The 13,392-nt window shown below is 33.9% G+C and overlaps 1 protein-coding gene across 1 annotated transcript in view; it reads right to left on the bottom strand.

The window, feature by feature from the left end:
* Positions 1-13,392, bottom strand: part of l(2)dtl (WD40 domain-containing protein denticleless) — a 185,604-nt gene that overhangs the window by 46,041 nt on the left and 126,171 nt on the right. Inside the window, exon 12 of the mRNA XM_090399361.1 lies at positions 518-607. Coding sequence (XP_090255487.1) covers positions 518-607 — 90 coding nt within the window. The remainder of the gene's footprint in view (positions 1-517; positions 608-13,392) is intronic.

Raw genomic sequence — 13,392 nt, 5'->3', positions numbered from 1 at the left:
TGCAGCACTACTTAGATAGAGTAGACTCAATGTGACTTTTCATCCAGTTAAATCTTTCTTCTTTTATAGGCTCAACAAAGAATAAGCTACCTCTTGTCTACCACAGCGTTTATCAAATATCCTGCACTTGTGGTTTATCCTACTTCTGAAAAAAAAAACAGCAAATCTGTTGCTGTTTATCATTATGAACATTTCTGACCATGATTAGATGGAACAATCTGGACTTACTGAACATACATTTTCACTTTTTTTTTTTTTAACAAGATCATTTGGTTATAGGGTTTCTCAGTCACCTACTCCCAGGAAGTTAACCATACTGTCATCCCTGTATGTAATAAAAGAAATGCCTTTTATTAGCTCAATGTTATGACTGCACATGCGAGGGAAAGCATTTGGGTTGTAGAGCAATTATCATTATTTTATGATGTATTCAAAGAATATATATATTCAGAGAAAATTAGGATCGCAAATGGAATTAAATCAGATGATAAAAATACAAATTTACAAAAATGCTTACTTTGCTTTTGTCAGAAGGATTCCAAGCTACATTGGTAACTTCAGCATTATGTCCATCTAAGCTAAAAAGAGGTGCACCAGGTTGTGAAATCTGAAAACAGTAAAATCTATGGAATGACAATTCTTTATTCGTGCTACGAAAAAAGAATATTTTTTGATTAAGAATAACTTTATATCACATTTTTAAGAAAATAAGCTGTACACCTCATTTAGGAATCAAAATTTTGGGTATACATAAAATAAAAATATAAGTTCCAAATTTCCTGGAATTCTATATGCAATGTATCAAAATGCATGCAGTTTTTTGATAATCGTTTCAACTGAGTAACATAATTATAAAATCAGACATGTACCAAAGTAAAAATTATTTACTGTACAAATATTTCATCTTAGGTATCATAAGAAATCATCAGTATCAGCCAAGAACAAAAGTGAGGAATTCGAGCAAAAGAAACATGAGAGTACATGCATTACATCAGAATCCTACTATACATGCAGTTGTGTATTTCATTACAATAAAAACACTACTGGACTGAAAATACAATTAAAATACGTCTTATTTAATAGAGTTAAGGATAACAATTTCCCAAACTCTAGTGATGGTAAGGCAGTCATTACAATTAAGGTTTGGTCAATGAAGTAGGGCTTCAGCATTTCCTTTGAATAAACATTCATCTCTTTATTCATTGTTATTCATTATCTATATGGATTACATTATAAAGGAAAGTGGTATTAAGTCTGATCTCAAAATTGGTAATGTTAATCTCTGCTCTCTATTTTATGCAGATGATGTTATATTTGTAAATAAATCCAGTACAAGCCTGCAAGATTCCCTGACTAAACTGAAGAACCAGTATAACAAATCTGATATGAAAATCAGCAATAAAAAGATAGTGAAAATAGGCAAAAAAATGCTGCAATAAAAAGATAGTGAAAATAGGCAAAAAAAAAAAAAAAAAAAAAAAAAAAAATGCTGAAAACATCAACCATATCCTGAATGGTGAATCTATAGAACAAGTAAAACATTTCAGCTATTTAGTCACAATTTTTAGTGAAGATGGCAAATTAAATATGAAAATAGACAACAGAATTAGTAAAGCTGATATGGTAGGAAGTCAGCTGAATAAATTTATATAGAATAAAAATGAAATTAAATTCTGATATAACATGACATATAGGAATTTAAGGCAGTTAATGAATAACATAAAATGGATTTACCTTATGTATATATTTTAAGTAGTATAAAATTTTTGCCCTAATATCAAGGGCATCTTCAGTATGATTTTCAAATTAAACAAGAACAGAAACCGGTACATTCAACAAAATGACTCACATGAACTGCATGTACATGATGTAGAGCAGGGTTTCTCAACATTTCCTACGACTGAACACTTCACAAATCCTGAAATTTTAACGGAACACCTTGGTCAAGTATCATCGGCCAGGTACAGGCGTGCTGGGCCAAAACCCATTGCATTGACCTTGCATGTGACTGCACATTTCGTAGAATAGGTACCTCCATACTTCACTCGTGTGGATTGTGCTATTAAGGCCAGCGTGCACTGGCCTTAATAGCACAATCCACACGCAAAGTGAGGAGTACCTGATTTTCAAACATGTTTGAACTTGTCACAGCATTTAAAACCATTTCAGGTTCATATTAATTTTGATAATTTTTCATGGAACACTTAATTCACTTTCTGTGGAACACTAGTGTTCTGCAGAACATAGTTTGGGAAATGCTGATGTAGAGCATCATCGTCTAATTAAGATTATAGTAAAATCAATTTTAACAGATTTTTAAAAAAATAAACAAATGAAAATAATTAAATAAAATATGTTCATGATGGACCAGTTGCTACTCCATCCCAAGATTTATAAGAAATAATGCAGTGTATTTCAACCATTTCTGCAAAGAAAAGCTCTTATGAAAATTTAATTATCTCATTAGTCATAATCGACTAATGTTAGAGGCTCTACTCGGTGTTGGGGGTAAGCCTGCCACGGTGCAGAGCCAACCGGTTCTGAGAGTTCTTCTCAACAGCAGGGTGAGCCTGTTACTGAGTGGGAACAATGCTGAGTTTTTGGAGTTTGACCTGTACTTGAACATTCAATAAAGGTCGAAACCGGTCTGGGTAGTGGCCCTTCCCTTAATGCATAGCAGTATACATGTCCTCAAGGAGATGTGCTTTGCATTATGGTAGATACTAAGACAAGGAGTGATGAGAGCTTGGTCCACCTTTACCACAAGTAGCCTCAGTCCTGAAGATACTTCAGGCACAAACTTTGTTTGCTTACACTTGGATAAAGGATTAAACTAAATTTATTATAGTCTAATCAAGTGGGAAAAAACTTCCAATATCTGGTACACTCTTAAGTTAGAAGAGAACAATTGGATTGCCTTTTTTAGATCTCCTATTAATTCATCAACCAGATGGTAGCCTTCACTTCTCAGTATTCTTTCATACTAGACTTTACATTCATTCTCTTCCACACCATCATAACTGTAAATCAGCACCATTAAGACTTTAATGGTGCTGATTTACAGCAAACATTACATTTACAGATTTATTTCTTGGGAACAGCAAACTGCTGTTCCCAAGAAATAAATTACATCAAGCCCATCTTCCTTACTTGGTTTTACTGAATCATATGTTGACAAGATAATAATTAGAGTTACCTTGTCATCTGCCTATCAAAATAGTGATACAGAGGTGGTCCGTTGTGTCACTGTTCCTTATGTTAAAGGCACCCAAGAAGGTATTAACCAAATGAATTAGATTAACTAGCCTACAAATGTAATTCTGTCCTATTAACAAGATATCTACTTTTCTAGGCTCAGCTAAAGATCTACATCATGTATGTGCAGTTCACGTTTCATTCTTTTGAACACCATTTTCTGTTCTTCGTGTTTAATTTGAAAGCCATACTGAAGATGACCTTGATACTAGAGTGAACATTTTATACTAATTAAAATATATATGTAAAGTAAATCGTTTTTATGTTATTGATTACTAAATTAGTTGTACACAAGGCAGTACAAAACAATTTTAACCTATGGATCTCAGAGCTGGGTTAACAATAATATACTTCAAAGCGTTTTATTGTTATGAGCACAGATATGAGAAAAATCAGTAAAGTGAACAGATGGCATTAATGGCAGTATTGTATTTAAAACGAGGACATTAGGAAAAGACTTGACACTGTTAGCATTCATTCAAAAATGCATTAGCAAAACAACTGTTCTTTCTTTGCCAGGAAAATGACCCAGAGGAAGACCAAGTTATAGGTGGATTGATAAAGTGAAAAGTGCTTTACAAGACACAAATATAAGATTTGATAATGTTGGAGTCTTAATAGATAACAGATTAATTTGGAGGAAAATTGTTGATTGGAAGTTAGTAATGGTGTAACTTTTTTTATGTAGTACTATCATAATATCCTGTACACTTCCTGAGGGTACATATCAGGAATTTGATGACATTTATACATTTATTTATAAAATAGTTTAGTGTTATACCAACAGATCCTATGGTTAGTGTTTTCAATTCCATGTTGCACTAGGCAGATTTATGAGGTTTGATAAGCCAGATATACATGGTCTTTGTGATCACAAATATGGTTTTTGATCGATCTTCCTGTCCGTAGTTACACAAGTAGCATGAAAAGCATAATTAGTATACACCGAGGATCATCACTGGTGAAAGTTTGTTCACCATTAGGTAACACATAGTCAATTTGATTGAATTTGAATAGGTATTCAGAAATGCCTTTGATATAATATAAGATATAGGAGTCCTGAGGATTTTTTCTTTTGTGTATAGGAGGATTGTTAATTATTTTTTTGTTATTGTTGGGTTGTACCTATAAAAGTTGGTTTTCAGCAGACAGAAGTAAAAAAAAAAGTGATATCTATGATGTTCCCACCTAATAAACATGCATAGAAAGCAAGTTCCTCTTAATGCTTCTTTTTCTAGTGTAAATTTAATTCAAGGACATGAGCTGTTCATTTTTTTTTTTTTTTTTTTTTTTAGGAATGAATGGATTATGGCTCTGTGTGCTTCCAAATTGCAAAAAATCATCCGTGTAGGGTAGCCTTATAGATAGTTATGGTGGAGAGAGAAGACTCATTCTTCCAGGTGTTGTAGATAAAAGTTAGCTAAGTTAGGTGATGGCATGTCCACCACAATTCCTTCAACTTGTTTGTATAGTTTATCTTTCCACGAGAAGTAATCATACGCGAATGTGAATTCGAATAAGTCAACAATGTATGATGAAAATTCTTGGGCTAAAATTTCTATTGTTGCAAAATGAGGAATATTTGCAAAGACAGTTTATGTCAAAACTCACCATCATATCTGAAGATGCCAATTTCATGTCTTTTATTTTTGCAAGAAATTCCGTGAAATTTTTTATTAAGTTGAGTGGATGAAGAAGGCAAAATAAAAACCTTAAGATTTTATAGGACTGCCTATAAAATGCACAATCAATCTGAGTGGACAATTATTTGTATGTAATTTCAGCATGCCATATATTCTAGGGCAGTGGTTTTCAAACGGGGGGGGGGGGGGGACATTAGTGGGTCATGACCAGTAATTTTTTTTTAAATGAAACAAAACAAAATATCAGAGCATATCTCTCACATTTCATATCTTTAATAACATTCATGCTGAGAGTCACATTATGCATGTTTTCAGCTGGGGAAACTTGCTTTACAGTTTATTATATCCCTTCTGCATTGAGCAGCTATATTTTTTACAAACTTTTAAATATATACATATATAATTTTCAAAAGCAAACATCTGTTGACTTATTGGGTAAATTATGCTATAAAAATGAGGGGAGGGGTCTTGGGAAAGTGCATCCCCCCCCATGGCAAATAGGATTTAGCATATTTGTTGAGCCATTTATATGTGTATGTGTGTATACAGACATATACATGGCTCAACAAATTATGCTATAAAAACACTCCCCCAATTTTAATAATATGTTCTAATAAATCAACAGAAGTTGGTTTTTGAAAATTTGCTTTACATAAATAGTTTGGTTTCTGCACCAAATGAGTGCATTATAAACAGCTGTTTTATGTATTTTCTGCAACTGTAAATCTGGAACATATTTGTTAGCAGAAATGTATTTAGTCAGATACTGTATGTACCTTTACAATAAGATTATTTTGCTTGCATGTATGTGTAGTATAGTCATTTTCTGTGAGAGGAAAGCACACCTGTTTTTCATTATAAGTGTCTCAAATTTACACCAACTGTCATTTCATACTCTCTGTCTCCATTCTGTATTTAGTGATACATTAAAAATGTTTTTCTTTCTTCTATGGTAGGGTGTCTGTTAGAGAGGGAAGATATTTTTCAGTGCAGTCTTCCAAAAGAATCGATGTAGTGAGCAAAAATCTGTTTATTCATGTGAATAAAAATGAATCCTAAATTTTTTGGCAAGCACACCTGTCACATTAAATAAAATATTTCCTAATTTCTGTTGTTTATTTTTAGCTTTTTTTTTCTATGTTGTATTTAGATGTTAATAAAATCATACTGGATATTAACATTGTTAAGTTTTTTGTTTTTATTATACACAGCAAGGACACAACTTTTGTTTCAGTTTTATTATATATATATATATATATATATATATATATATATTTTGACAATTCATTTTAACTCGGTTGGAATATTATAAAATAAGTTTAATGACTATTACCGAGAGAAAAGATGGCAAGATATATTTAACAATATACTACTAGTTTACTAGTTTCGTTACAAGAACATCATCAGGTATCATACTCAAAGAAGTATATAAAAAACTACAGAGACTTAACATTGTACTAACAGAACAAGTGAAAAACAGTAGCATGTTTGAAAAAATGCAAGTATGAGTTCCATACAAACGAATACTACGCGCTGTCGCGAGTGCGCCAGTACTGAACAGAAGCAACGTGTGCGTCCGAGAGATTGTAACTTAGGCTGTTATTGATATGAGAGGAATCTAGAGAAATTTCTCTTGATTCAACAATCTTTCTTTCCAGTTCATCGTAGCACACATGGATATTAGCAGTTTGAGTCCAGTTTACAATGTGCTGGCGGCCTTCGTCTGAGTTAGCAGAAAAGAGAACGTGGCTAGAGAGAGCGCTAGCTCTAGTCCTGTTATAGGAAATATCTCTACGGTGTTCATCCAAACGTAGAAGGATGGATTTAGCAGTCTGTCCATAATATGGCTTTCCGCAATCACATAAAATCTTGTAGACTCCTGGAAACTGAGTAGGAAGATGTTTCTGTTTATATTGGCAAAGTAATGAACGAAGTTTTGGAAGCGTAGTGTAGCACGTTTTGAAGTTAAATTTCTTGAGAATCTTAGCCAGTTTTGGTGAAAGAGAGCTGATGTAAGGTAAGGAGATGAAGGCTCTTGGGAGAGGGGGATCTTCAGCAGTAGTTGAGTGCCTGGGGGAAAGAAATTTGTCAATCTTCTTTGGAGAGAAGCCATTGTTGATAAACGTTTTTTTAAGAAAACTGAGTTCATTTATAATTTCTGTTTCTTCTGTAAGTAGAAAGCCCACCGAGCCAAATCATTACTTACAGAAGAAACAGAAATTATAAATGAACTCAGTTTTCTTAAAAAAACGTTTATCAACAATGGCTTCTCTCCAAAGAAGATTGACAAATTTCTTTCCCCCAGGCACTCAACTACTGCTGAAGATCCCCCTCTCCCAAGAGCCTTCATCTCCTTACCTTACATCAGCTCTCTTTCACCAAAACTGGCTAAGATTCTCAAGAAATTTAACTTCAAAACGTGCTACACTACGCTTCCAAAACTTCGTTCATTACTTTGCCAATATAAACAGAAACATCTTCCTACTCAGTTTCCAGGAGTCTACAAGATTTTATGTGATTGCGGAAAGCCATATTATGGACAGACTGCTAAATCCATCCTTCTACGTTTGGATGAACACCGTAGAGATATTTCCTATAACAGGACTAGAGCTAGCGCTCTCTCTAGCCACGTTCTCTTTTCTGCTAACTCAGACGAAGGCCGCCAGCACATTGTAAACTGGACTCAAACTGCTAATATCCATGTGTGCTACGATGAACTGGAAAGAAAGATTGTTGAATCAAGAGAAATTTCTCTAGATTCCTCTCATATCAATAACAGCCTAAGTTACAATCTCTCGGACGCACACGTTGCTTCTGTTCAGTACTGGCGCACTCGCGACAGCGCGTAGTATTCGTTTGTATGGAACTCATACTTGCATTTTTTCAAACATGCTACTGTTTTTCACTTGTTCTGTTAGTACAATGTTAAGTCTCTGTAGTTTTTTATATACTTCTTTGAGTATGATACCTGATGATGTTCTTGTAACGAAACTAGTAAACTAGTAGTATATTGTTAAATATATCTTGCCATCTTTTCTCTCGGTAATAGTCATTAAACTTATTTTATATATATATATATATATATACACACACATATATATAATAAAGAGAGCCATGAGTTTGCTATTTCTATCAAACAAATTCCCTATCTACACTGTATGCAAAACATTGAAAACAATATTATCTTTCAGAATAGCAACGAGGCTAACAGACTTTGTTTTGAAGTTGTCACAAGTTATTTATGATGACGGCCATCATGACTGAAATTTCCACTGCTAAATTGAAATAAAATATTTCCTAATTTCTGTTTTCGTTTATTTTTTCTATGTTGTATTTAGATGTTAATAAAATCATACTGGACATTAACGTTGTTAGGGTTTTTGTTTTTATTTTATTATACACACCAAGGACACACAACTTTTATTTCAGTTTATTTTACACACACACACACACACACACACACACACACACACACACACACACACACACACACACACACAGCTTTGCATTAGGAACATCCCTACTGATTTACATATTTGACACCACAACAAAGTACTAAGTGATATCAATGTCATGTGTGGCTACTATAAATGGGCACACTTATTCCATTCTGTGGAGGAGGATCAGCAATTCTCATGCCCTGTTCTAGCATATATCACACATGTTCAATTGGGTTAGTCAGGGGAGTTTGGGAGCCAAGGCAATGTGGCGAATTCGTTCTCGTGGTGCTCCAACCACTCGGTAGTTGTACAATGACAAAGTACTTTGTCCTGTTGAAAAATGGCACTGTGGTCGGGATAGACCTCCTGCAAATATGGATGGAGATGGTTGGCTAACTGGTCCCTGTAGCGGTCACCATTCAGTGTTTGTGGGATGATAACCAATGGACATAGGGCATGCCAGGAAAAAACTCCCCATTCATAACACCACCTCCACCAGCCTATTGAACCCTCCAAATGTGCAACCAGGGAATATGGCTTCATACTGTTTATGCACAATGCGAACCTTGATCATCAGCTGTGCAGCAGGAAACAGGACAAATTGCTATTCTGAAAGATAATATTGTTTTCAATGTTTTGCATACAGTATAGATAGGGAATTCATTTGATAGAAATAGCAAACTTGTGGCCCCATTCTAGAACACTCAGTTTGTTGTCTATTAGGGTATAGCAACCCACTTGTGAGCATGAACCAATGGAGCTGCTGCAGCAGACGAGTCGATTTACACATGGAGGATATTCGACACCTTGTGGAATCTGTTCCTAGGCACCTGCGAGTCATGCACAGAAGTAGACTAATGCATTATTAGGTGGGTGTTCCCAATACAAAGCTAACTCAGTGTATAATGCACCCACACACAGACATATATGTAATATGTGTACTGAATCATGATGTAAAATGCATTTTTTATTGTGAGTTGCATTCAGAAAAGTTTGAGAAACGCTGTTCTAGGAGGCACATGCATGGTAGGTTATGAGTTGTTTCTTGATCTATGGATGTCGTTTTATCCACTAACTTGTTAAGTTTATTCAGATGACTTTTAGTACGAGCTCTACTAATCTAAGATTATGTACTCCGACCCCGAAGAAGAAGTAATTTCATTTTATATTCATAAGATCTAGAATCTAAGACTAAAGTGGTGTTTCCTTTGTCAGCTTTTCCTGAAGTCTTTAGACTTTAGGGATTTCAATTTAGCAGTGGAATTTTCAGTCATGATGGCTGTCATCATAAATAACCGACAACTTCAAAACAAAGTCTGTTAGCCTCGTTGCTATTCTGAAAGATATTGTTTTCAATGTTTTGCATACAGTACAGATAGGGAATTTGTTTGATAGAAATAGCAAACTTGTGGCTCCAATTCTAGAACACTCAGTTTGTTGTTTATTAGGGTATAGCAACCCATTTGTCAGTCAGTAATTTAGATGTATTTTCTGCAATCATTCATGTCAGACTGAATGTTTCTGATTAAGATTTATGGTGAATATTTTTCAGAGGCTTTAGTGTATGCATTTGACAGATAAGCTTCCAATTCTCATGTTTTTATAATATTTAAAGCTAATTTCCTTTTTGAAACTTGTAACTGGTTAAGCAAAAGAGAATGGCTGGCTTCAAGATAAATTTCATGAGCACCTGGTGATTTAATAACTTCTTTTATCTTAACAGTGCATCTGCAGTTCTTTAAAAATGAGTTTACCCTATTTAATTTGTAGTTTTCCTAGTAGTAAACTGCTCGTCTAAGTTGTAAACTCCCAATGAAGGAATAAAACCTTATTCTATAATGATGCCAATGGAGTTTCCATAATTATAACATTCACATAGTGAAAATTATTTATTGTAGAAATATTTCATCTTGTGCATTGTAAGACATCATCATCATCAGTGTCAATGTCTATTTGGCTACATTACATAGATTTTGCAATTTGGAAGCACAGAGCCAGCACAACATATATCAAATGGGAACTTGAGTAATCATTTTCTATTTCTGTTCAAAGAAAACCAAATTTTATTATATTCAAAATACATCTGCTTATCATCCATCTCAAAATTATGACACCTAGAGCACACAAAATTCATCCCTCTAAAGGATTGCTCAAAAAATAACAGGAAGTTATCATACAAACAGTTTTATTAAATGACTATAATCTAAGAACAACACAAAATAATTAACTGCACTTCTATGCAGTATCGAAAGGAAAAGAAAGACGAAGAAGAACACAGGACTCCCATATCTTAAACATTTCTGAATGTGTAGCAAAGAGTATGAAAAAATACAAACTCACTGCTACCTTCAAGTCCATCAACCAAATTCACAATCTGTTACCATCTCCAAAGGACAAACTTTCACCATTGATGAAACTTTCTTCACTGGTGAAAGTTGCAATTGTGCACATACATTGTAGAAATATTTCATCCATATAATGTTTGTCCATAGCACAAACACTGTACATCAAGTACAATGTTTGTGCTATGGACAAACTGGAAGATCAGTTGAAAAACATATTTGTGAATGCCAAAACTATATCCTGCTTATCAAACCTCATAAATCTGCCTAGCATAACATGGGACTGAAACCACTAGATAGAAGATACAGAAGTATAACACCAAACTATTACATATATCAATGTATAAATAGATGAACATTTATCCAAAGAAAATGGTGAAGCCCTACTTCATTGACTGAACCTTAATCGTAATGACCTCCTTACCATCCCCAGAGTTAGGGAAATTTCATTTTATTTTCAACTCAATAGTGTTTTTATCCTAAAGAACATACTATTGAAGGATTCTAATGTTGTGCATTACTATTTCTTTTGATCAAATTCCTCACTGTTGTTCTTCGCTGATACTGATAATGTCTTATGATACAAAAGATAAAATATTTGTATGATGAATATTTACTGTGGTACACATGATTTTATAATTATGTAAACTCCATAGTTCTCATTATGCAAGAACACTGTAACATGGTGGATAGCAAATGCTGCATATTAAAATTAATATTTCACAAAAAAATGCATTTGTACTTTGAAATTTAAGGGTTGGCATTACCATATTCTACATCTACTAATACTCTGATATTATGTTACAGTTTACTGCAAAAAATTTTAGGAACACTCATGTTCCTTTTTCTTAAATCACAAGTGCAATTCACAATTATTACATACAAGATAAACACTTTCTTCATTAAAAATATTATACAAACACTTGAAATTTATAGATTTATGCCTGACTGAATGTAGCCAGATACCAGGAAGATGTGGGTATGAATCTCACACAGTGGCATAGATGTTTGTGAAAGTCTTTAGGTGGTTTAGATGATTTTTATCACAGAGTGTAAGATCACCATTACCCTGTTCATTTACTAGAGGCTCGAGGGGCTTGAAAAAGTGAAAACATTCTATTTTCATGTCTAGAGAATGGTATCTGAATTATCTAATATTTAGCCTAACTTTGGTACTTTATATATGATAGTTTATAACTCTTTGTGGTTGGGATTCACATAAAAAAAAAAGAGTGCAGCCTACCATGTATCTAATAAAAGTCAATGGTAGGTTATTAGTCAGACCTATTTATACTGATGAATGACAATGCATTATGACCTTCCTTACAGAGTGGCTGGATTGTACTAAATTAATTTAACACGTTCAGGTCAGGGTGGTAGTAGCTCACTCGCCAAGAAAGTAATTATCTGACAAAGCGAGCAAAATTACCAGCAATTTCATTCATGCATGACACAAATTCCCTGCTTTTCCGTAACGGTTTCTTTGATTGTAAATAATCCCACATTGAGGAGAGGGGGATAGGTGAAAAGGAATGCTCTTTTCAGAAAATTAAACATTTGTCTAAATTTTCAATTACATGAAATAAGTGTTTGTTTGATTGCATAAAAATGTTTGATTCATTAAGACAGATCACAAATGGTAACATCAAATAAAATTCTACTCTACTGAAAGAGTTGCAATTAACATGACACAAACTTGGTATCCGTGAGGCTACCTGCCAGCTCAATGTGAAGCTTCTCACAAACAAGCAGCAGCCGGCAAAGGTTGGTTGATTGGTAGAGCCTCTGCTACTAATGGCTTAGTTAAGTAAGTTTGAGCGCGGTTAGTAGTTGGAAGGGGACCAATTGTTCGATGCTGTTGCCACACTCTCCCTCGATGAGTCTTTGGACTCCCTGGAGGTGTCAAATAATAATAATAATAATAATAAAATTCTATTTAAAGGGTTGCAACTAACATGCCATATAAACTTTGTGTCAACTCAGCCTGGCTACATGACGCCAGATCAGCACACAAACAGTTATAAGAAGTCCCATCGGTACGATAAACATGCAAAACACTTCCCAATATGAACATGTTAAAGAATATAAAAGGCAAATTCTGTTATTATTCTTAATTATTAAATAATCCAAGATTAATTCTATTTGTTCTGTACATTTACAATCTGGTTAAAAGAGAATTTAGTAGTCGTAACTATACTAAACTATCTCAATGTCTCACACATTGAGATAGTTTAGCGTAGTAAGGTTTCAGCTTATTTGTCAAAAAAAGAAGCTAAAACCTTCCGGAGCTTTTTTTTCCCCTCTAGTAATTTGAAAATCTTTTCTTTTGTGCTAATTAAAAAAAAAAAAAAGAAGTTATTTCTTGGCCAAAGAAATCATTAAAAAGTTGTAATTTTATTGTTATATCACCTAGGATATACAAGACCCTCAAAATTCACAAATCCAATACCTCCTCTTCATGTAGTTGACAGGCGCACTTAGAAACTTGCTAAACAGCAAAAATCATTCTTTCTCATCAAAGACAAATCTTCTCATCTCCCTCATGTTATGAAAACATGCTATTCATTTCAAAACTTCAATCTCAAAAATTCAGACACTATGATTAGTTTTGATATTACATCCCTGCTTCCTAATGTCAATGTACTACTAAAAGTGATCCCCAATCTTTGGTTACTATGTCAGAGATGTCATTAAACCCCCACCCCCTTCCAA

The sequence above is a fragment of the Typopeltis vanoorti genome, chromosome 10, assembly GCF_054136105.1.
Source record: "Typopeltis vanoorti isolate ZY-2024b chromosome 10, IOZ_Tvanoo_1.0, whole genome shotgun sequence".
Classification (NCBI taxonomy): domain Eukaryota; kingdom Metazoa; phylum Arthropoda; class Arachnida; order Uropygi; family Thelyphonidae; genus Typopeltis; species Typopeltis vanoorti.
The sequence above is the reverse complement of the archived record's forward strand: the minus strand, read 5'-3'. Positions and strand labels throughout refer to the sequence as shown.